Source organism: Zerene cesonia, chromosome 27 (assembly GCF_012273895.1).
Source record: "Zerene cesonia ecotype Mississippi chromosome 27, Zerene_cesonia_1.1, whole genome shotgun sequence".
Lineage (NCBI taxonomy): Eukaryota > Metazoa > Arthropoda > Insecta > Lepidoptera > Pieridae > Zerene > Zerene cesonia.
In genome coordinates this window covers 4064597-4090897 of record NC_052128.1, presented here as the reverse complement: position 1 = coordinate 4090897, position 26301 = coordinate 4064597, and the positions used below count along the sequence as shown (strand labels likewise).

Below are 26301 nucleotides of genomic sequence, written 5' to 3'. Positions count from 1 at the left end.
AAAAATACCAATACGATCAAAGCCTACAAATATAAAGAAATAAAACCTACGTAGTGGGACAGCCAATCCAGAACGACAGTGAGAAAATAAGTTATCTCTGGCAACGAGGCGACTGTAAATATTTTCAGTTCAAAATGGAATACGTACCAAGTAATCCACTCCGACGGCACTCAGTTTACGTACGTAAATTAGTTGCTAGTTCTGTCTGTGAAAAAGTTAGATTGCCTTCTTGACTCCGGCTAGCCAATTTCTTTAAACGATTCTTTGAAATGGGAGTTATGGTGCCCTGTAATCGTCTCCGTTGTAGGTATGACAAATATACCGACTTTGTGTATGAATTTTCGATATTTAAAGGATCTAAATATAAAAGAGGTTATTAAAGAGTTATCTTTAATCTGTATTAAATGTTAGTCTTAATGTTTGGTGCTCTTATTATGACGCTCAGGAATTTTTTATAGTAATTCTTTCATAAGTTAATATTTCTAATTCGTTTAAACGTAGTCTTCCTTATTGTTTGTCACTTTACAAATGATGCATTACTTAATTATAGGGTGCATATAGCATTAGCATTGCAGGGTTCTTTTATAAATCGTAACCGGGAATCAAATTTCGTCTATCGTATATGCTTGGGTTGTATAATAAAGATAAAGGAACAACATCATAAAAATCTGTTGCTGCCTGATGGACCGTGTGATATACATTATTGTTAAAAACTATCAACCAATATCATAACGCTACTTAGATCACGAATTGACGGTTGTTAAATGCTAATGTAATTGGCATTTGAATTTAAATAGGCACCTATTTAAAATATTGTAAATCCAATTGTAAAATGTCGGTTATTGGAAAAGTATTATTAGTATTAATCGGAGATAATATAGGTATGTCAATTTATAATTGCTGAAAGTTTCTTAATGTACCTATGCCCATTATACAAGTAAGAACTATTTTAGGCTATGAAACGTGGGTCAGGTGGTGACCTCGGCAGATATCACTATACAAAATATATCAAATTTTATTGATATAAATATTTAAATAAAACTTAAAATAGAAACGTAATTTATTACATTTCTGAATTGTTAGTATATTGAGTATTTTTATTGCGTAAAATATTAAACACTAATAATATCATACATGTAAGGCTTTTTCTTGCGAAATTTTTAACCATAGCATAGCATAGTTAAGATGGAGAATCCTTCGAAACTGTTATTTTCCAGTTTTCCAAATAACGTAAACTAAAATTCAGCTTATGTACCACATCATAAATTAGCCCTAGTTAAGTGTGTCTGGTGGGAAGTTGTCATGATTTCGAACGGTCCCGTTCTAAGTTACTAATACAAATTATTTATATATTAATTAGTGTCTGGCTGGGGACGAGGTGATTTTTTAATTATTAAATATCATAAATTTGAGACACAATTTTACACACATCTTTACTACCTGATATAAGCCAAAGACCAAATTTTATAATGCGGGATTGCTGTATAGTGAGAGCATACACAGATAAATTATCAGTTTTTTCAAGTGACAAAATGACCTCCGCGGGTTCTTAAACCATAAGAGATGATAACTATCACAGAGTAAGTAATATACTACGGTACCTATATTTTCACATATTTAAGCTTTTGCATAATATTCACTTATAGACAGCAGACAGCTGTTATGACTGTGGTTATGACTTTTGACAGATGCATAAAATTGACAAGTAAACGAAAACAACGAGAAAAAGTAGAAAAATCGTAAATAAATACATATAAAGTCTTTTAATACTTTTTATTGTATTTAAAACGAAATTGTAGTGATTTAAAATATTTTTTACCGCAATACAAATTGTGTATTAGGTTATGTATTCTTATGACTCAAGGTGATTAAGTTGCAAGATGATATGAGATTTCGAAGTCGTGAGTTCATGTAACGTGCCTTATATGGGTTGAAAGGGTTTATAATTTGTTCCTGGTTCAACTTACGGTCAGTTAAGACAAAGATTTCAAGATGAGTGATCGAGAAAACGCTAGTGGGTCGGGCTCCAAAGACGGAGAGAAAAATGACCAAAATATGCGAATTCCTTCACGGCCTATACCCTCTGGTCCAAGGTAATGTCTTGGTTCATTCATTGTTATTTATAAATGCAACAGATTTTTCTTTGTTCGTATAACAATAAACAAAGACTATTATGATGAAGTTAATTTATCTATATAAAAAAGATTAGCTTAACCTATTCATTATTTTTAAACTTAATTTATCGTAAAATAACCATTAATCATCCTTCTTCTTTATTCTTGAGTTCAATATTTATTCAACTAAGGGCCAATCTTTTAATCCTTTGTTCAAGAAATATCTGTCTAATAAACTATTACATAAAAATTTCTACCTGAAAATGTAAGGAAATGGCAGTCTGATTCCTTTTTGAAATAGTTGTTTAATATGATATTTGACAAATGAGTTTCAAGCAAGGATTGAAAAATCAGCCCTAAATTTAATATTATTAACAACAATCCCTTTTGATATAAGTGTATCATACATACTTTCCCTTTAAAATCAAATTAGAATAATTAATTACTTTTATAAAAAATTTTACATCTGTGGTCAATTATATAAGGAGCACCCTGCATTACAAACATTTTTAGATAAATGATTTACTCCTATAACTACCACAATCCTAATATTATATTCCATTTCCAGCTATTTTGCGAGTGAACCACTGCAATTCCGTGTTCGCGGCTCAACAATTACAGGTGCTTCCCCTCCTAAGTTTGTCACTTTGGAGGACATTATGAAAGCTGCTCATGGCATGCAGAATATGGCACTGGCTCATGAGATAGCTGTAGACCAAGACTTTAAGTTGGAACCTTTTGAACCGCCAGATAATAGGTATTTAATTTATTAAATTAAAATTTTCATAGACATTTACTGCATCCATTGTGTAGCTAGTTGTAGTAACATAAAAAAGAAGAAAACAGATATAAGATGTTTTTGATTAAGTTTTTTTTTTCAGTCAATAATAAGCAGTGCATTATATGCATACTTAATAAATTCATCTACATGTTTGTATGTGAGTGATTGATTTCAAACCATTTGCTCTAATCAAGAATTGGCAATACAATAATTTCAGGAGTCTCAATTAGGATAGGCAGGATGAAATGATTTCTCTGTGTTTATTCTAATTAAGAGCAAATAAGACAATTTAGTTGATTCTAACATTGGTGGTGTGTTTTTTAGTTTTTTTTTGACAGACTACACAAGTAATATTGTAATAAAGAAATACCATACAAATATTCTAGACTTGAAATAGTAGTAGTTGCACAGAATAATAAGTACAAGGTAGTAATTCAGTACTATTCCAGGTCACCAAATTTATGAAATCTTGTTCATTTTTACATCTCTTGATTTAAAATAATAAACAGATTTTATTTATAATTTATAAAATGAGTAAAAGTAATATATTTCAAACATAGCTACCAAAAGTTGGTGAAGGAAACAATGCATAGAGCATATTTTGACATTCTCCGGGAACAGCTAAACTCAGATCCACCGGAATATAAACAAGCTCTTGTCCTACTTGAAGATGTAAAACAGGTAAAATCTCTAAAATTTCATGGATTTCTAATGATTGTATGATGATTCTTATTCCCTATTTAATAGAATAAAATAATTTTATATTTAAATTTACATATATAAACTTGCACCGAAAAAAAAAATGACAAGGTAAGTAAAGAAACTTTATGAGTCTTTTCAACTTAATAAATGATCATAAGTGCTATGAGCACTTGTCATTTTTTCTCTTGAACACCAAATGACAATTAATTTGACTGCAAGTTTCTCACAAAGAAATATGTACATACTCAAAATATTCTGACACCTCTATTCAAACCACTGATGCAAAAAGGTACAATTCCTTAAAAAGAGAGGTTGTTAACCCTTTTGACCTCTATTTGAGTCTAAATGCTATTGAAACTTGAAATACAAATTTAAAAAACAATTTGTTTATATGTATGTACTTTGTTTTTATCAATTGCGTATATTTGCTTATACCATACAATCCAGCTCTAAAATAATAAAAACATAATATTCCAAATATTTCATGTTATACTAGATGACTCAGTACATATCACGAAAAACATTTTCTGTTGTTTATTATTTACATATATTTCATTTCATTTTAAATTGAGTTTTTGTTAGTAAATTTCTTTGGCACGCCCTAAACCTTTTCGTGTATATATGGGAGCCAGTGATGTTAATAGTTTCGTCTAGAGGAGTAAAACAAAGACAATACACAAATTAATTACACTATATCCTTTATGATGCTGCAAACAGGGCAAACAAAACTTTATGGTCTACGAACGAAAAAGACCAAACCTATATTTTGTACCCACCTAGTTACATTTCACATGATACCACACTTTCTTATACAAACTTATATAAATAAAATGTATCGTTTTAGGGTCTATTCGCAATACTCTTGCCAAGACACACGCGCATCAAGGAGATGATAGAAGAAGTGCTGGACGGTGATTTCATAAAGCAGCAAGCGGAGAACAACAGCCTCGACTTTCAGAAGTACGCCAGTTTCGTGATAGATTTGATGGCGAAATTAGCAGCACCGGCTAGGGATGAAATGATTCAGAATATAACACAGTTGACTGACACGGTAAGTAGTTTTGTCTCCCGCGGCTTCGCTCGCATAGTCAATGAAATAGATGTATTCTCTATCTATTACTTTGACTATGCGAGCTGCTTGGTTGACTGGGTTTTACCTGCACAGTTCCCGATCGCATGGGATTGCCAAGATCTATAAATGCATTGTAGGACATATAAACACTCTATATTCTTTCTCGGATCTCAAACTATATCCGTAGCAAATTTCATCTAAATCGGTTCAGTAATTTAGGCATGAATAAGGGAAAGACAGAATTACTTACAGATTTAAAATATTAGTAAGGAGGAAGGAAGTAAGGGCAGTAGTAGTTAATGTAGATGGCAAAACATCTGATGATATCCCTGCCGTATAACCCACGTCGTATATGATATTCTATAGCCTTCCTCAATAGATGAATGAATAATACTAAAACAATTATTCAACAACTTTTGCAGGTCGATATTTTTCGTGCAATATTAGAAACGTTAGAAGTCCTAAAGCTAGACTTAGCCAATACACTTATAGCAATGATTCGTCCTCATGTACAAAAGGAGAGTGTGCAATATGAAAGGAATAAGTTTGATGAAATGCTTAAAGTCTCAGAAGGTAAGTCAATATTTAAATTTTTTTATGACATAAGCAATCATCTGAGCTGGTGCATCGCCTGATGGTAAGCGACCGTCTCATGAGTCTTTGCGGAGATAGAGCCTTTATAAAAGTTGCTCCCCTTTAGAGGGTAAAGAGAGGAACAACGGAATAGATATATGAGAATAAGCTGATATAAAAAAAGACTAAAAAAATTATCACTTTAGTCATATATAGATAGAATAATATCATTGCCTGTCAAATTATAAAATTCACCAGGGAAACAATAAAACGCTTCAACATATTTCTCGTTATGGTATAGATAATATGATAAAAAATAAATACAGTTTATAAATAATATAAATATTATTTTTACTACTTTAGATGGTCTACAACATACGAAACAATGGCTCCAACGTCACATTGATAAAACTGGGCTCAGCATACCTGTCAGCGACCAGAACATCATCAGAAATGTTACAGCACAGACCTTGGCTAAGGCGTATTTGGAACTCCTTGAGTGGGATGAGTCAAAGAGTTATCCTGAGGTATTACTTCAAGTCATTTATAAAAAATTACAATAATAAATTTATTTATTTTAAAACATGCATTCCATATATTACAAGTTTCTTATAACTATAAAAAACTAAAGCATTAACATTAATTATTAATACAATCAGTCAATAATTTTTTTGTATCATAACAGCAAAAATCAGAACAATAATACTACTACTCCAATACAAATCTTTCAATTTTGTACTATTTATTCTATTTATAGTATATAATGTTTAGCCTATAAATTATAATAAAATCTGATTTTGAGTATTGCATCCATTATAAGAATGTATATAAAACTCGTGTTTTTAATGCAATTAAAATAATTTTCAGACTGTAACGCTAGACAAGCCACGTTTCACAGAGCTAGGTACGCAGGTGTACCGCCTCATTTGCGTGGCCTCGCTCCTATTGGTCAGTCCGTCCTGTGGCAACGATCCCAACGCGCACCATAAACAACATCTCAAAGACAAGATAGATATAATCATAGACAACGCTTCTAATGATATGTTAGTATTTTTATTTGACACTTTTATTATAAAGACTTTTTTGTAATATATGTAGACTAAAAGTTAATTTTTACAGATTTTTTTTCTAAACGCATCCAAAGGGTTAAATGTATTTTTTACTTTACATACAGATTAGTTTCAAAGAAGAAACAGTTGCGACATTGGAATAATATCTCAATCACATTTATCATTACAGTGAGCTAAAAGCAGTATTACCATCAGTAGCAGAAGAGGTGATACTGATGACGGAACAGTTGCTGGAAACGATGGGCCAGGAGCCCCTCACCTCGGAGACTAAAGAGTTGATACGCACCCAGATAATTTCCTTGGGCGACCCGGAGCATAGGGTTAGACAGATTGTCCGTGAGTATTCAGTAGATCAAATCATTTATGCTTAATATTGGCTAGCTCTATTGAATATATTATTTTAACATTGTTACTATACTATTAATTTAGTATCAGTATATGACAGACATATTAAAACAGTATATCAAAATAGTAAATAATAAGTTAAAGAAATATTAAATTTCATGTTTATGTTTAGTACACATCTTTGAATCTATACTAATACTATAAAGCTGAAGAATTTGATTATTTGTATGAACGTGCTAATCTCAAGAACAACTGGTCCCATTTGAAAAATTCTTTCAGTATTAGATATAGATAACCCATTTATTGAGGAAGGCTTTAAGCTATATAACATCTGGTACCGTGTGGGTAAAACCACGGAGCACAGCTAGTTTCAAATAATCAGAAAGTTCACAGAAAAAGGCAGACATATCATATTTATTTATCTTCAGGTCAAAGGGTCCAAGAGTTCCTTAAGATCATCCTAGTGTGCGCCGGTGGGTCTAGACAGATTCCAGTCGGTCTATCTGCGTTTACTAAAGAACTAACCGCAGTTTCGGGCACTCTGCTGCGGTATGTGATGCATAATAAAGCCGTGTTCACTAATCACTATTTGGAGATAATTGCTGAAGAACTTTGTAAGAATTAAGCAAAATATGCCTCGACTTGGGACCTCCGATTTTCATTAACCAGCAATATATTTTGACACTTATTTAAATAATTGTAAACTGTTTATTAGTAACATCTTAACATGTGTTTTGAGTTCAGAATTTGATAAACTTGTAATTTCTACGGTCATGTAATATTATGGCGTACTAGTGAATCATATAGAAATATTAACAATAGAAGTTTATTGTTATGAAATAACCGAACAGATCATTGTTTCAGAAGTGAAATTAAACCATAAAAATATTATGAAAACCCAAAGTTTTAGAAAAACAAAAGTAAAAAAAAATAACGCCAAATTTTAACAAAAAAAAAAAAACAATTTTATAGCCATGAAATTTTTTATCCATTCTTATACACCTAATAGTAATATAAGATAATTTCAACAATTAAATACACAATTGGAACTATAGCCGCCTAGAAAATATCTACTTATATTAGACCACGTGAATCCATCAATAAATTCTTGAAAATTATTTTTCATTATTAAATATACAGCAATAATAGGTAATAAATTAATTTTCTTTTTATAATAGACTTGACTTGAAAATTGACAATAGACAAACATGCTACGAACACAAATGAATGAATTCCTCGTATATATTTAAAAATATGTATGATAGTATATTTAGCATGATCTCAATTGAAATTGTTTGAGAATTATTTGTCATTAATAAAACAAAAGCCGATATTTATGCATTCCCTACGATTTGTTATTGACGTGAAACAATGGTAATATTTATTTGAGAATATTAATTTCATCAACTTTGATGATTTTTATAATGAAGTATTTAATATTCTGTCTTCATCAAATGTGAATGAAATTGTTTTCTAATCGTTATCCGCATTTATTATAGGACTGCTTTAATCGTCTTGTCTTAATGAAATAAACCATAATTATATGGGTTGAGACTATTTTTACATTAAATAAATTATTTATTAAATAAAACTAAATTGAATGGTATACTTGTTTACTTTATAGAAGACGTAATAATTATAAAGACTGGAAGCACAATCTTTATACTATGTTTAATGATCAAAATTATGTAACGTATTTTTATCCACTTTTTTAACTCAACCTTATGCGATAGTTAGTAACAGAGAATAACTGTATTATTTTAGCAAAAATATTATAACGCTGATAAATGAAATGCTCTAATAAAATATCGCTACTTTCATTTTGTTTTTATTTACCCCCTTTGATCATCGCGATTTATAACGGCTTTGCCAGCGTAGCCGCAGGAAAGATAGACCCGGGGCTTTCCCCGCATGTTCTGTCGTTCGTTTCTGTTCGATTTCCGATATAAAAACTTTCCTGTGTCCGTCTCCTGCCTCCTTTCAGCCAAATCGGTTAACCGGTTCTTGAGTTATAATTAGTGTAACTAACACTACATTCTTTTATATATATAAATTATATAGATTAGAGAATAATTCAAGAATATACAATGGTTTATTAGGTCTTATAAAAATTGTACAATATACCTGACAGGGCTGTAAAGAGAAAAAAAGAAACTCATTTCACTAAGAATTAATAAAATTGCCTATATTCTGTTCTGCTATAATCGGGTTGTGAGTTCTAAATAAATTTCTCTATTTTCTTTACTTTCTAAAACTTTTTTGTAGTAGTTGAATTTCTAGTTCCAAGAAATCATTCGTTATTATTTTTTAGAAACTTTAATTATTATAGCTCTTTTATCACATAAAAACTGATTAAATCAATTCAAGCCATTGTCATAGTCTTGCTATTTTAGGCTTCATTTACCTATTTTCTCATGGGTTATATCGTAATGATATAAAGCAGTAAAAATTTTCTCATACATCAAAGGGGTTTAAAAATACAACATATGAATGTCGTCATTTAATTTATTACTAGATAACGTATATAAATTATGAAACTCAATCGGAGCCACTGTGTCGTGATGAGGCACTTGATGCTGAACCACTTCGAGATCCCTGGAAGTAATTGAAAATATATTTTAATATATAGATATTACCTTATTGAAGGGCTAGTGAGTATTTATTATATTAAAAGCAATGAAAGTGACGTCCGGTGTCCCCTCGTGGGATATTTGGGGAAATTTGGGGAATTATTCGAAAATATGCTTTGATTTCGTTTCCACATCAAAATTACACAAAAATAACATGTTAAATCTCCTCCTTTCTGGAGTTATAAATATGTATCTGGACCAGAATTTTTTTTTTTTAATTTTTATAAAAAATACTGTCCACACGAACAAATTCTACTAGTAAAGCTCACTTGTCGGGAGCCGCTCGCCGACCGGCTTCTCGAACGTTCGGAGGCGGTGGAGTTCCTCCTGGAGCTCGCTCGCGAGGAGCGCTTCGAGCCGGACGCCTTGCTGGACGCGCGGGACGACGCGCGCGAACTGGCCTTCGACGACGCCTTCGAACCCTGCATAATATTTGAATTTTTTTTTCTCTTCATACCAAGAAGACACATCTATTTGCCAGTATCTTTATTTATTTATTTATGTATTCAGGACAACTTACAAAACAGACACTAAAACATTACTAAACATGAAAAATATATAATCGATACGCCTAGTGTAGTTTTATTTACAAGTTGCCACGACTTTTTTGGACGTATCATTTCGACGGTTTTGTACAATAATACAAGCATAGATATTTAATTACATAACATATTCTAAATCAAATTACTATAATACATACTAAAATTATTGAACTAAACAAAATTGTTAAATTTTCACGTATATATTTGACATTTATGTTCGTTTAATTAATATATATATATATATCCTTTTTTATGTACGGACAACTGAAACCCATGATTACGTAAACATATTACTATGTATTCAAATGTTAAATAGACATACGATTCCAAATGAACCTTTATACATAAAAATGTCGTGCAGCCGGTGTGTTAACACGTATGTAAGATGTTTTAATTTAGTTACCGAAAGATACATTTTATTTAACGTTGTAAATGTAATATAAAAATACTATTATCGTATATAGAAAAATTATTTAATATCCAAGTGTTGAATGTTATGTGTTATTCGACGAAAATACCTTGTCGCTGGCCTTCGAGCTGGCCCTTGACCCCTTCCCACTGCGGGACGAACGCGAAGAGGCGCGAGACGAACGCGAACCGGAGCGGGACCGACCCGACGCCGCCGACCTATATATGAAAATTAATGAAAATGTACAAGTAAATACACTTTTTACAATACGATTTTGCCAAACCGCAGCAATGCCCGACCACTCGCCCACCCATGATCACGCCTTAGCAATAAAATTTCTTGTACTCTTTCGATTTCAAGTGCCTTAAAGGACACCCCAATTTCTGATGATACCTTTTTCCAACTTTATATCTTGACTAGGCAGAATTAATATTAAATAATAAAAATATAAATACATATATAAATATAAAACACATAACAAACCTAGGAGATCCAGACTGAACAGAACGAGATCTAGATTTACGCGAGCCAGACGCAGACCTCGATCGACTTCGAGATTTAGACTTCGACTTTGACCTGGACCTAGACTTGGATCTCTCGCGAGACCCAGACCTCGACCTGTTTGACTTCTCTGAACCTTGAGGTGATTTCGAAGCGGATTTCGAACGTGACCGCGATCTGAAAATATCATTAAAATAATGTTATTGGTTTACAATAATTAAAGTAACAGTTGCACAAAAGTTACTTTAAGTTCAATTATATATAAATTCCGTTAGCTAGGGTAATTCTAGTATTCAAATAGTGCTGTTTAGAAAAGTACTTATAATAGGTTTCAACTCTTAAGAAAATATATTCCATCTCTTTCCCTCTTTGTAAATCTCTCTTTCTCTAAGGATCACCAACTACCTTCGCTAGATAATGAAATTGATAAGGGAATGCATTTTGTTTGCTAATACTACATTTATTATGCGAGCCAATAATGTTATATACCATAAATATATATGCCAAATTACCGCTCCTTATCTCCATTCTGTTCTTGTTTCTCCTCCTCTTCGTCTTCATCCTCCTCTTCTTCTTCTTCATCCTCCTCCTTTAAATGACAATAGTAAATTACGTTTTAACTCCCATCTTAGCAAAACATATCAATCAACCACATCCAATGAGGATGCCTTACTACAATTATGAAAATATAAACATCAATTTACATAGCATAATAAAATAAATATGTCATTTTCTTGTGTTGTGATTGGATATTACTCTCCTATATTAATATAACATCTAGATATAAAATACTCATGCCCATAATTCGTACATTACCTGCGGAGGCTCCAACTGTTTCTCCCTGAGCCGTAGCATACGATGCTCCGCAGCACTCAACGGTCGATGCGTGACCACTAGCCTGGTGAGCGCTTGCGCAGCCGCACCGGCTCGCGCGCGACGTTTGGACAGACGTACACGCGTCTCCAGCTCGTTATAGTATATGCAGTGATTGCGGACCACCTGTGATGATGTAATGACTAAAATGAATTTTGGCACATACAGATATATACAAAGATGTAGGTATAATATAAATAGATTAAGTTCTCGAGACAGACAGAGAAGAAAGTTTCAGGAAATATAACGTAACAATAGGAAAAGAAAATTTATCTTTTACATGTTTATGCAAAGCTTGGAATGTCAAGATCACTTTTAAGCTGTATTGGTTTTTTAATTTATGATAACATAAAATATTACAAGATTTATCTTAATTTTATTTAAAAACATATACTGAAAGACATAAAAGACTTACCAGGAAGTAATTCTCTTCATAACCCTTAGAGGCTTTGCTTTTAACATTCCAGTTGTATTCTCTAGCCATTTTATATTCATATGTATCTCCGTCCATATATGGGATGCCTTCAGTGATGTCGCGTCGACGTTTCTGTATTGTATCTTCAGTCGGAAGGCAGTATGCTACAAACTGTTCTCCACTTTCGTCCATCACACCTCTGGAATTAAATTATTATCGGTTAAACCAAAAGTGAAATATTGAGAGAAGACTGGACCTGAACATTGAGCAAGTAATAAACCTTATCAGATCAGAAAGTCAGCCGAAACATGGTCATCTAAAATTAAATAAAACCAGCTGTGCTGTAAAATTTCCTCTCTTGTATTTTATATTCTAATGACTCATTAAGTTTCAAATTCACAAGGTTTCAGAGCAATCGAGAAATTGAAGATCATATCATCCTCATTGAGTGAGGAATGGTATTAGATAGCTACATTTCAACCTCTTCCTCATAACTATTAGTAACTAGCAGCTTGCCCTGGATTGAACTTGTTGTATGCTTTGTCTCTCCATAAGAACCTTCTATGTCTTAACATAAAACATTAAAAATATTGCCAAATTGCTATTCTCAAATTTAAGGTATAGCATTACATGGTGATGGATTTTTATTTATATATGTAAACAATAACTAACTACAACTTATAGTAAAGAACATCTTACCGAATCATAGCCTGTGACATTGCTTCAATCTGTCCAGCAATATTCTTATCAGCTGGTGCTGGATCTGAATCAAATATAACCTGGGCGCAAGGATACTTCCACATATCAAAGTCTGGGAATATAGGCATAACCTCCACTGGAGTTACACCAGGTTTGCTGTAGTGCTTCTCAATAGGCTTCTTATTGTCTTCAAATGTCTTTTCAATAGCTTTGATCTGACTCTCTCTGTCCATGTACAGTGTTTCCTCGCTGAATATTTTCTTAACATTGTAACCAACCTTAGCCTCCACCTGCAAGTCAATTAAGTTATTTAATATGATAGTCCCAATCATTTTTATTACAGCTTAATTTTGAGTTAACTTATATTGATGTTGTTAGTGTGGCAAGATAATTGGAGATATAATCATTAAATTATTATGTAATGATATATGAAGAGAAATCTATTAACAACATCCACTACACTAGAAGATATGGGTAATGGACTAAAATAATAACCCTATGAAGCATAGCTTGATATGAACAAGTTTTAACTATATTTGTATTTACAATACCTTCTCCATAGATTGAGGCTGAAATCTAGTCTGTTCTGTGGAGATATATTCAGACCGACGCAACCACGACACATTCTTAGCATGATGTCGAGATCGTTTAGAATCCTGCGGTGTTAACACATCATCTTCCAGAAGTTTCTCATCCGCCGGATCTAGCGCCGCGTTACCATCCCCTTGATATATATCACGATTAATCAAATCTATATGGACACCCAAATCGTGCTCCGTTAATACTTCATAGCGATAGTTCTTCTCTAATGACGTGGGATTGTATTGAATAAATCGTGTTGAAGGAAATGGATATGTAATAAATTTAAGATCGAATGGTATATCGGGAAGTGTATTACAATACTTGATACGAGTAACGAGTTCCGACCTAGAATCAAAATTATCTATTAGTTACTGAAACAATGTAAACATATTCAAATAAACATACAATAAAAGTAACCTTCTCTCGCCTGTGCGCTGAGGTCGCTTTTCCCTTTCAGGCTCATTTGTTTGAACCGTGGGTGGCATTTTTAAATCTTAATATAGAAACAGTTCAATATCATAAAATAGAAGTATATTTCATTGTGTCATTATAAGTAATATTTTAAAACAACGCTACAAAGTAACTATACAGCATACACCAACAAATGGCAGTGATTTGACAATTGATAATTGACAATTGACATTTTTAATACGAGGTATGATACAAGCATTTTCGATCACCCTACGAATTTGAAATTAGCATCTGCGAACGCATATAAAGATGTTTTAAATTTTAAATTTTAACTGTTGTTGAATTGCGATCACAGTTACGTTGCAACTAAGAGTAGCTAGTACTACGTAATACTGGTGCGACGTTGCGTCGCAAAAAATAATGCGAAGAAAATATATTTTACAACTTGCCTAAGTAGGTATCTATAAGTTTTATCTGGGGTGTCCTTTATGCACATGAAACCGAAACCCGATGGCTGAGGTGGGATAACGTGTGGCTAAAAGGTATACTTATATTGTATTTTGAATTTAGCCCCGGCTTCGCCCGTGGTGCATATATATCCTGAAGTCTTCCTCAATAAATGGCTATCTTAAACTGAAAGAATTTTTCAAAACGGATCAGTAGTTCCTGAGATTGGCATGATTCCTGAGATTACAATATTAGTATATAGATTAAACCATTTTGATATAGCGATAAAAAGCACTGTATTTTTATACAAGATTTTATGTTATATTTAATATTTTTTTAGTACGTAGTAGAGCACGCTTCGGCATGAATTGGGCTAGCTCGCACCGAGGAAGTTCAACACCCCCACAGAAGACCGGCGTTAAATAGCATACTGCTTTTCTATATTGCCATATCCTTTTCCTTATCTTTCCCAGTCCTTTCTTTTATTCCTCTCGTTAATCCTTTCTTAATCCCTTTCCAAATTGAAGTCGGCAATCTTTGTGTAGAGGCGCAAGGTCTGCAATTGTGCGTGGTACGCCTCTCCAAATGTTCATAGACGGTGGTAGAGCTCATTATTGGGCGAACCAGCTGCTACATTGCCGACGATGACTTAAAAAAAAATTGATACATACTTACAGTACTGTGATTTTGGGACAAAAACTAAAATACCTACATAATAATTCAGTTGTATTGTTGATGAAAATATGTATACTCGGGTTTACGATATCCAATCCATAGACAATAACCGGAAATTATTGTGTTGCCATACAATGTCTATCAATAATTTCAATCATTCTTGTTTCGGCATTACGCCGCCATCTTTCTTTTCCTACAAGTCTAATCGGCAGAAAGGTAAGTTTAAAATTTAGTTAATTTTATATACTCGATTGATTAATGGTTTTCGGTATCAAATTATTACTTAATTAATAATAAAAGAGATGATGGTACAAAATATTTAATAACTATGTTACTTTATCTTAAAATAACTCGAGACAGACAGACCATGTGGTCGACTACCAAAGCGGTTTTTAATGTAACTGCGCATTATGTTTGAGTGAAAAAAGTAATAAGTCTCTCTTTTCATACCCCTTTCTTCTACCGCTATCTAATGTGTTCTAGAGCATGGATTATTTGTGAATAAATTTTATTTTATTCAGTTATTGTGCCAGAAGCCGGTAATTGGAAACCAACGTGGCGCCAAGTTGTTTCATGTGTTCTTTTATGTTTTTTTTTTTTTAGATAAAATATGGGTTCCGTGAAACAAAGTAAAAAAACACGAAGTGGTCGGACGTCTTCATCTGAAAGCGAATCAGGACAAGATGACGCTATTGTAAGAGACGACGAGCTAGTGCAACATTTAATGCGAAGGTAAATTTCCACACTGGATAATTTTTTTTCACGTTTTCTCGCTGAATCGTTTCATTTGATTTCGTTTTTATACAAGTGCTTGAATACTATGTGGCCACGTTGATAAGCTGTTTATGATTAGGTTAGATGCATGCTTCGTATTACACTTCAAATTTAATGATAGCCACAAAAATTAATGTCACGCAATAATATTTAAAAAATAAATACGTAGTAACCTTAACCTGATTTTATATTTTGTGTCGAAAGAGAAAATGTCTATATCAAGTAGTACAAAACATAACCTATTCTAACTCAATGAGGTCACAATGTGACTACTTCATATCGTAAAACAAGTGTTCCAACCCATCATAGTAAATTGTTCAATCTATGACTGACAGTTATAATGAACAGAAATATGAAAATTTTTCAATATTTTGTATCTTTGGTTATGTTAAAAATGTTGTCCCCAAGTTTTATAGTTCACACATGTTGTTTTTATGTAAAATCTGTCAATGAGTTGGACTTATGATATGAAAATGTTGAAGATTTATTGCTTGTTCAGTATAATTTATTGTTCCTAACATATTGAAACTAATGCAGCTTGTGATCATTAATAATTGTGGAAAAAATCCTGTCCGATTAAACCATTTACATAGTTTAAAATTTTGTTATAACCAACTGGTATTTCTAAAATTAAGACTGATGGATACGTGTGGCTAATCCATCATATTGTTATTGCTATAAAGCATGCTAAAATAGCATTCACCTAAAAAAGCTGTCTGCATTAACAAAAATCTCAAAAGAAATAAGACTCAAATGTATGGCACATGCCACATAATAAGTAAAACACTATTGTTAAGTATATATGTAATACTACATAGTCATAACATAGTTAAATGTATTTCCTAAAAGCATTTCTAATACTGAACTGTTACAGTTTTTATAGTACAAGGATCTTTTGATTACAGTTCAATGAACTTATGACTCATTTTATGCTCCATTTACAGCATGTTATTTGCTTGTTATAATCTATTCAATGATTTCTTATAGCTTTTATTTTTTGTTAGCCGCAGTGATTTAACTTCACAGATTGAAGTTTGATAGAAGTTTTTTGTTCTTATCTGAATATCTTGTTTGGTAAAATTTATCATTTAATTTTGAGTGATTTAGGACTTCAGTTAAGTGTTAAACATTCAAGTCACTTGCCTAGCCGTTTGCTGTTTTTTGTTGGCTGAATATTTTTCTGAAATCTGAAATTGTAACTAAGACCCAGAGGTCTTCATCACTTGTCCTCCATGCATAAAGATGCAGTCAACCCCAGCATTGCCTGTGGTACATGTGTATCGTAATATAGTTTTTGCAATCAGTCTCGTAACTTAAGGTCTGCAATCGACCTTACGCCTCTACAAATGTCCATGGGCGGTGGTAGCGTTTACCATCAGGCGTCCCACCAGCTCCATTGCCGACGGTGACATAAAAAAAAGACATAAAACTTCTGAGATTAGCATGTTCAATCAAAGAGTTTCTTTGATATTATATATAGACCAGCGGTTTTAAAACGTTTTTTTGGCGGCCCTTTAAAATAGGAAATTTTAAGACTGAACCCCAAATATCTCCATACCTATTTAAGGAAATGGAATAAAGTAAATTGGGACAGATTGATAACAAAGGCAGAGGTGTATTTTTTCTCATTTAGATTTGTACTCTCGCGCAGCCCCAGGCCTCCGCGGAGCACGCTTTGAGTAGGCATCGCGGATATAGAGGATAATTTTTTTCGTAAAATTGTGCTTGTTTGAAAGAACAACAGACTTTCAAAGTTTTATTTATATCAAACATTCAATCTAAAGTAGACATAGTAACTAGCAAGAAATTTTAAAATATTAGTCACATGCTGCTGTACAGTAATAAACTTCCAGAGTAAAGTCATAAAAGTGTTAACATCAGCTATAATTAGGCCTGCTGTATTTAAAACATTGGCCTAGTTTGATTTTACTTATGGAAAATAGTTAAACTAGAGTTTTACAAATTAAATGAACTATAATGTGAAAATAATATAGTATACTGAATTTAAAATTATTTTACACTGATATTATTTTTTACAGTAACTACTGTAAAAATTGCAACTGCAACATATCTTTTTTGTCTTGATTTGATCATATAAACTGTTTTATGGATTATTTTAGAATAAACTATTTATTTTTCCTAGCATGCACACTGAAAACATAGCCGCACTTCCACCAAATGTACGTCGGCGAATCAAGGCGTTGAGGGCACTTCAAAAGGAGTTCATTGATATAGAGGCTAAGTTTTACTCGGAGGTGCATGAGCTCGAATGTAAATACGCAAAATTGTACAAGCCACTATTTGATAAGGTAATATTTAGTTCTGTTAGTATTACAGAACCAAATTGTTAAATAACTTAAATGTTAAAAAAAATCATGATGAAACAAAATTTGTGAACATTATAATAATGGAGAGTTTTCGAACTTCAAATAATGAAAAATTATCATACATTTGTTATTAGAATTATTAAATAAATTATGTTATAAATTGACATGATGACTTTTACACACCAAGATCTGAATGCCATGATAGATCACTAACATGCATCACCAACTGAGGCCTTTATTCAATATCATTATCTGCCATTGCATCTTAGCACATATCTGTAATTAGTTGTAACTTGCAGCGTGCGCAAGTGGTCACTGGAGCCTATGAGCCTACAGATGAAGAGTGTCACATACCCTGGCAAGATGATACAGAGGAGGCACTTGCTAAAGCAGTTGAGAGTGCGGGACTTGCTGATAAGGACAAGAATGCAGAGAACAAAACTGAAGAGTATGTTGATAATTTTTAAGTCATGATTAGAAGTTTAGGACTACAGAAAATTTTAGGATATTGACTAGTTTCAGATCTCGCTTTTGATCCTGAAATAGTTTGAGCTAATTTAATTTGAGATATAATCAATAAAGAGCAAGATACAACATTTTTGTGTAAAAGCATAAAATTTTGTATTATTTTTTTGACATGATGACTTATACACACCATGATCTGAATGCCATGATAGATCACGAACATGCATCACCAACTGAGGCTGTAGAACTATAATAAACATGTAATATAATACCTTACAACATTGTTTCATGTGCCCTAAAATTTCAGGCCTGCTATGGACCCCAATGTTAAGGGTATCCCTGAATTCTGGTTGACTATTTTCAAGAATGTATCCAAGTTGTGTGAAATGGTGCAAGAGCATGATGAACCAATCCTTAAATCTCTACAGGATATTAAGGGTAAGGAAAGAATTTTATTCAAAGAAATAATTTTTTTAAAGAGTAAAAAAAGTTTTTAACAATGTTATGAGTATAATTTTTTTCATTTCATACTCATTGAAATTTTTTCCACAGTGCAAATGCACGATGACCCCCTGGGTTTCACGCTGGAGTTCCATTTTGCGCCCAATGAATACTTCACAAACAACATTCTCACAAAGCAGTACTCCTTGAAGTTCAAGCCCGATGATGATAATCCTCTGGACTTTGAGGGTCCCGAAATCTACGCTTGCAAGGTATGTATAACATAAAAGTAGATTTTATATGGTCAGGGGATGAATATCTAAAACCATGTCCATTTTTTGGAAATAAATAGTTTGAAAACACAACATTAGTTGCATTATAATAACAAAATTGTCAAAAACTTTAGATGAGTTTGTTTAGCTGAATGCATTCATCAATATGTTTGTTAGGTGACACAATCCACCATTAAACTGGTCATTGATAGGATCATTACTATAATATTAATTTGCGTGCGTGTTTAGGGTTGTGAAATAGACTGGAAGAAGGGCAAGAATGTGACAGTAAAGATGATCAAAAAGAAGCAGAAACACAAGTCACTGGGTTCCGTGCGCACCGTCACCAAGACTGTGCAGGCCGACTCTTTCTTCAACTTCTTCAAACCCCCGGCCATGCCCGAGGACCCCAACTTAACACTTGCTTCAGATACGCAGGTATTTTATATTTCATTGTGATACATTCACAAGTAGCTTGATTGAATGTAGTTGATTTTTTTTAGTACTTACAAACAATACATGTATTTACTTACATTATATGTATATAATTTATTGGTAAATTGCTATAAAAATCCTCAAATAATGTCTCTTAAAAAGATAGTTGTCATGCCATATTTTGTCCACTGTTCCAATTTTTTATGGGGTTTTTATCTATCTATCTACAACAATATATAAGTACATAAATGTAATTTCTAATGAAAGAGCATTCTGTTTCAGAATGCTAGTCCCAATGGACATGAAATCCGGACATAAAATATCCACGTAACTAATTTAGATATATAATCGTTACAGATGCTGCTAGCGCTGGACTTCGAAGTGGGCCACTACATCCGCGAGCGCGTGGTGTCGCGCGCCGTGCTGCTCTACACCGGCGAGGGGCTCGTCGACGACGACTACGAAGAGGAGGTATGTGCGTACACACACACACACACACACACACACATGCGCACACACACAAGCCACAATGAAATACACAAAGATACAGTAGTTGTGAGTTGACATTGACTAACCCATAGTGCTATGTTGCAAACTAAAAGTAGATATATCTTCTGCTTATGATCCATACTGCTAAATTAGGTTTATTCCACTTGGCTCTCTTGGAATAATATGACACTACATTGCATTATGTGTCTTGTGGAAATTAATTGTATTGCAGACATTAAAAAATTGTTTTAAAATAAAGTAAATGTTAGTTAATTCTAGAATATTTGTCTCTGTAAAAGAGAACTCTTAAATTAACCTTTATAGAAGGTAACTTCATTAATTTTTTTTTTTGTTAAAAATCATATTAAAGTAATAAAAGTATTGTGGGTTACAAAAATGATTAAAAGCAAATATTCAAACACAAAGACAGACACACAAATATGCTGCTTTTATTTACTTTAGTAATTACGTTTGTGAAGCGACACTTCTACAGCCATTTGTTAGCTTTTCGACTTATCTTGCATGGTAGATGTTTGTACTTGTAGCTAGGGCTTTCCCAACCAGACGGAGTTCTGTAGGCCTGCTTATATATCGGTTATGCTATGTGGGAACAAATTAAAAAAAAAAGGAAAATTTGAGCTTATGCATATGTATGCAGGTCACACCTATGATGCTAATTATTCTATAAACCAAACTATACTTACGTAAATTTGTATGCAAAATATATTTGTCATAAACATATTGGCTAACTATACCCCTCCTACCAAAGGTTTCTAGTAATAATAATGCTACCTAATTGAGGAAACGGTACTCGCGTGTGTGACCAACAAATACACGGCATAGCGTAACCGAGCGTAGGGCTTGAGCGGGGCGGCCGCAGCTGGTAGCGGCCGCCGGTCATCCGGTCGCCGCGCCCCCGCACCCCCGCAGTCCGTCAGCGGTGTGTTTGCTTTCAGGAGGATTCGTACTCCGACGAGGACTCCGGTACGGAGGAGGTCTCGGACGCGGAGGACTGACGCCGGCCGCCGCGCGCGTACTTTATATAGCCGCGCCCCCGCTGCGCTCAAACCGCGCCCAAACCGCTCGGCCGCGCTTTGAGCCCAGCCGGGCGCGCGATCTCGTACCGGTCCACAGTCGCGCCGCCCGCGCCGCTTCGAGCCGCTCTATGCATGGTTTATCGGCGAAGCGATAAATATGTTTTAGACGCGTTTACACTTCCGGTGCGGTGCCTTATATGCATGTCACTAGTTAGTCTGTTACGATACCTATATTGCATTTCTAGTTAGTTTTACAATTCTCGTTTTTATTTATTATTAATAATGTAATTATACATAAATGATTATTGTAATGGAGTGTATTTTGTTTACGAATTTTACGTATCGCTTGTGTAATTTGAAATTTCTTGTGATATTATTATTATTCTCTAAGGCTATTTATTTATATTTTTCAATGAAATTTAAGTTTCCGTCATTCCAACTTTGAGTTACGAATATGATGTTAACGAATCTCTTGTGCCAAAACGCATTTTACATCTGTAACGTTCATCTGTGATCTGTCTCTTGGAGATGTATTGACAATAGTTATGTTTTTATTTATGTAACGAAGATGTTAGCATAATATTTCAGCAGCTAGTTGTATCGGTTATGGCTTTTATGTTCTAGCATGATGTCGTACTGATGACATTAAAATTATAAGCTTTTCGAAGTGTGTTTTATTTATTTTGATCCTTATTTTGCATGCTATAGTTGAACGGCAAGCAGATGGTTGTAGAATATTCCAATTTATTTAAGGTTTTTTAATATCATTAAAAGCAGCAACTTTGTTTATTTTTATACATGATCTTATTTTTTACTCTATGTGCAACAATATGTTATAAATACAAATACGACTTGATAATCTTATATATACATTAAGCTGCATTCAGATTGCATTCAATGTCTGTTTTTAATCATATGTACGCTACGGTATACAGGATAAGTTCTTGAATACTATAGCGTCAAGATTAATCGTTATATAAGTCGTGCATTTCCACTGCTAATTAGGAGGAGGAGGAAGACGAAGAGAACAGCTCCTCGGAGGAGAGCGAGGGCGGGACCCCGCGCAACGTCGCGGACAACCCCGCCGAGTGCAAGCAGCAGTAGCCGTCGGGCCCTAGGGCCTCACCGACCCAAGTTCTCGGGGCCCTGAAGCAACCACCCCCTTCAGTTAAGCAAAAAGGGCACACTGTGTATCACTAAGCCCCGCATCCAAAGAAATTTCGTATTATGTTACTGATCAGTTAGTTACTCATGTGATGTGCTCTTTATTTGTTTTATGATTTTATTGGAGCAGTGGAAATTGCAGTTCGTAATCGGGTTATAAATTAACTGTGCGTGTCAGGAGTTATTTCGATCTGTTAGCATTTCTGACATACAGTTACTGTTCTTAGATCTGCCATCGTTTCACTGTCTGTCTAAATCTATTTATGCATAAAAATTATGTATTACCTACCTGTAATAAGAGAAGCACGGCTTGAGATTTTGAGTTGCCATTTCACATTCTATGTAATAACGTTACATAACTTACATGTAAGGCGAATTAGTTAAATAAATTGATACGTTATTTTTCAAATTGTTTATATTTGCAGTATTATGGTTGATGTAATATTTGTTTGAACCACTGCCTAATGTTGTGTAGTCCCAAAATATAACCATAATTTATATAATTAAAATCTATAGGCATTCCTCCCCGTACTGTACATACTAGTCTAGAAATGTCCGCCTCTCAGTGAATGTCTGTTTGGTTAACAATTGGAGGTGCTTTTAGGCGTGAATACGTTAACATAAAAAATGCGATACCAAAAGTAAACAGGCAGGTTTGTTGTAATGTTTTATAAGAGTGGGTAATATTCCATAAAGACGCGTGTAAAAGCTCATATTCCTTAAATGGTAAATTTATATGCTTTAGTCTGCCCTTAGTTATTTTTTTATTATGCTCACAACAACATGCGATACCATCGTTTATTATGTGATATAGTTAAAATCGGCTGTATTTTGTTGAAAACAGCTGTTTAATACATTTAACTGTCTTTAAGACTGTGCTAGTTGTATTATGCGATCAATTGTATGCTCGCCTTAACAAAAGCGGTTGGTATTTGTGACAAACCAAGACCTAGTACCTGCGTGCAAGATGCATATATGTACTGCATACACCGGTCAGCTCTTAGGGTATTTGTACACAACATTTTTAAATAAATTTAATTTTAACAATTTTGTGTTTTATTTCAATCACCCATATTTTTTGCCGTGTGATAAAAGTACTCGTACGATGGATATAAGTAATTTTCCAGCTACATCTGTATCCTATCAAACAAAACTTTTAATTTAATCTTAATTACATGACACCTGTCTCTCAATTCGTAAAAATGTCATCTCTGATCTCACCATGAAGAACTCGTCCCAAGTGCGCTGCAGACTATCTGTTGTGATGATTACTTTTCGTAATTCGTGATATCCAATTAGTGTAGCTGATTGGAGCGTTCCGCCAGACACATTTTCTTAGTCGTAACCTAGTGTACTTTTGGCATGGATCACGAATTTTCGTAATATTGAGTAGTTTTTTTAGTGTAATAAATAATATAATGTATTTTATATACACTAATATTATAAGGAGGATGCTCGTATTTTTGTAGTTTTCATATAAAAATTGTCGGACCGATTTAAAAACTTCTTTCACCTATGTACCACGCGAATAGCTAAGTAAATTATATATTTTTTAAGTTTTCGACAGCATTTTTTAGCAACCGTCATGCAGTTATCATATGGTACATTTATACGTGCTGTGGTGTCAAAATAAGTAGATATAAGAATAAAATACCTAATACGCTCTATAGCTTGCTTATGTATTCTCTCAGAAATATACCGTGCGTGTTAAAATCTACTAATACAAATCAAAGGCTATAATATTAAAAGGTCCTTTTTTATGAAATAGTAATTCAGCATTATTATATTATGTATACGTATATAAAGCAAGCAACTCCCTGAGGAGTTCAAGGCATCAAGCGGATAGTCGATAACCTTAAACCTTTAATTCGATTCGATTTCGATACTCTACTCATTGAAATGGACACAAGATTTGTTAACAAATAAAAAGAAACTTCATTTTAGTACCAATTTATTAACTCTTTAAAAGAAGTAACAACTTATCACGATTTGTCTTTTTATTAAATCAGATCTGAATCTATACAGAAACAATTTCATTGATTAATTTCAATTGTGTATAAATTATTGCTACGCTGGTAACTCCGCACTTTGTGACATTGCTAGACGGCAGAGTTTCATAAATATTCGGAAACTGAAAACAACGTATATGTATGGCTTTTGATTGTACTATTCAGTAAAATGAAACAAAATTAAGTACAGGACTTTACAATGTGGCCATATAACAAGTATTTCAATTGACACAAGCATTTTATTATCCACTTTCAATACAATAAAATCATCAAAATACTGTTCAGTTGGCGCTATGGCGTCAGGAACATCAACAATATAAGAGCGACTTGAGCCATTCGCGGTTTTCAGTCTACTAACGTTTGTTTAGCACCAAATTTCTTAAAATTAATCTACTCAGCTACCGGGCGATATCGCTATCATACTACAAAAACCAAGGGAATGATGCGATATATTGAACTGTTATTAAAATAAGACTAAATTTCATGACCTCTAAGAATATATGCGACGGTCGAAATTAATATTGCGCTAAACATTTATACTATTTAAATTATTGCAATATCATAAATTGATTGTTTAATATAAAGGTCTTAAAATAAAGGCTTTGAAAATAGGGTTGCCGGTGAAATAAAACAAAAACAAAATTTTAAAAACTAATTAAGTCAACTTACACACAGTAGATCATAATAATTCGTTTATATATATTGGTCGAACTACAATAACGTGGGGGGAAACTCAGGATGGCAACCCTAAACACAACCATGATTACATCACACTTGTCATATCCGTCTTAAAAGAACCTTCCCCTCCAAAATCACTCAAAGGCAAGTTAATTAATTCGATTATATTTCTATTTCTATATTTAATACATAAATAAAATAAACAATGTTTTATAAATTTTATTAATTTTTGCTGGAATAAGGAATGGTTCTCATAAGATAAACACGATTACAATTAATTATCTAGTCTTCTTCCACTTATACTCATAACATTTATTAAATAAGGAATAAGGACAGTAAAATAAATAAGTATTGCCGTTGCATGAAATTTTATATAAAATATACCTCCTTAAGTATATTATTAATATTGTTTAATTAGTAAAATTGTTTAAGTCGTTTAGTTTTAAAGTCAATAAATTAAAGTCAAAACGTTCAAATCAAGAAAAAGAAGTAGAACATAAAACTGCGGCAATATGTATGGCGGAATATAAAATTTTAAGAACTAAGCAATACTCAAAATAATTTAGAATTTTTCTGAAATAAGTCTAACTATAAAAAATAAATAAACCGAAACGAACATTCCAACTTAAAACGATTACACACAAAATGGATTAAAATTTACAAAAGTTTAAAATAAACGAGATAAATTACCTAAAATTGTAAAACTCTAAAAAGGAAAAAATCTTGATTTTATTCAAACCATGGACAAATACGCGTTTACAAAGAACAATCACGGCATTTCATTTATTTTATTCTAAGGGCGATATGGCGCGAACGTCAACCGGAGCAATTACACAATAAGTACTCTAAATAATATCATTTATCTAAGAACGCGCTAATCTTCGACAACAAGACACATTATACAATGATCAATTATATAATTCGACAGTCTCATGGATAAAGCGGGTTCGGACGCACACAGCTGATATACTGGGCCCGTATTTGTAGTCTGAACGACAAAGAAAAAAAAAATGATTTGTGACTTATTCTAACATAAAGAAGACGAAACGTAACACTCAAATTAATTTCATTTTAAATTATCGGAAGACTTTAAAAGTACAAGTATACGGGCCGAGGGGAGCCGCGCGGCCTACCTAGCGGGAGCGTGGAGGAACCATGTGCGCGCTAGCCTCTGTCACGCGGGCGTCTTCGCCTTCTTGCCGAACGGCAGATTGATGCGTCGCTTCCGCGGCTTCGGCACGCCTTCGTCCTCCATCAGCGACGAGTCCGTCGACTCCTCTTCTGGCGGGTTGGCCGGCTCCGCGCTCTCCGCGAGCGGTCTCTGCCGCGCGAACGGGCGGGGCGCGCGGGGGTCGTCGGGGTTGGCGGG

At 33.5% G+C, this 26301-nt stretch overlaps 4 protein-coding genes across 5 annotated transcripts in view; 2 read left to right on the top strand and 2 right to left on the bottom strand.

Annotated features, from left to right (window-relative positions):
• Positions 1–1680: 1680 nt before the first annotated feature.
• On the top strand, positions 1681–8477 carry LOC119837387 (T-complex protein 11-like protein 1). Its single transcript, XM_038362958.1, has 9 exons — positions 1681–2093; positions 2683–2871; positions 3456–3576; positions 4442–4648; positions 5092–5242; positions 5606–5769; positions 6110–6285; positions 6482–6648; positions 7086–8477. Exons 1-9 carry the CDS (start codon positions 1993–1995, stop codon positions 7280–7282), a joined length of 1473 nt encoding a protein of 490 aa, XP_038218886.1. The 5' UTR covers positions 1681–1992; the 3' UTR covers positions 7283–8477.
• Positions 8478–9143: 666 nt separating this feature from the next.
• On the bottom strand, positions 9144–13925 carry LOC119837437 (RNA polymerase II-associated factor 1 homolog). Its single transcript, XM_038363016.1, has 10 exons — positions 13726–13925; positions 13278–13653; positions 12727–13016; positions 12028–12226; positions 11556–11738; positions 11252–11328; positions 10722–10916; positions 10348–10456; positions 9557–9709; positions 9144–9252 (listed from the first exon to the last, which is right to left on the bottom strand). The coding sequence occupies exons 1-10, from the start codon at positions 13791–13793 to the stop codon at positions 9196–9198; spliced, it is 1707 nt and encodes a 568-aa protein (XP_038218944.1). The 5' UTR covers positions 13794–13925; the 3' UTR covers positions 9144–9195.
• Positions 13926–14974: 1049 nt separating this feature from the next.
• On the top strand, positions 14975–23016 carry LOC119837339 (nucleosome assembly protein 1-like 1). 2 transcript variants are annotated; one of them, XM_038362891.1, is made up of 9 exons: positions 14975–15057; positions 15445–15573; positions 17759–17924; positions 18242–18390; positions 18715–18845; positions 18960–19120; positions 19370–19558; positions 19913–20026; positions 22087–23016. In XM_038362891.1, exons 2-9 carry the CDS (start codon positions 15452–15454, stop codon positions 22183–22185), a joined length of 1131 nt encoding a protein of 376 aa, XP_038218819.1. In that variant the 5' UTR covers positions 14975–15057; positions 15445–15451; the 3' UTR covers positions 22186–23016. The 2 variants fall into 2 exon arrangements, with proteins under 2 accessions (XP_038218819.1, XP_038218820.1); XM_038362892.1 differs by lacking the exon at positions 22087–23016 and adding an exon at positions 21001–21745 and having other exon boundaries at positions 14976–15057.
• Positions 23017–24179: 1163 nt separating this feature from the next.
• Positions 24180–26301, bottom strand: part of LOC119837340 (stromal interaction molecule homolog) — a 36346-nt gene continuing 34224 nt past the window's right edge. Inside the window, exon 15 of the mRNA XM_038362893.1 lies at positions 24180–26296. Coding sequence (XP_038218821.1) covers positions 26107–26296 — 190 coding nt within the window. The 3' untranslated portion in view covers positions 24180–26106. The remainder of the gene's footprint in view (positions 26297–26301) is intronic.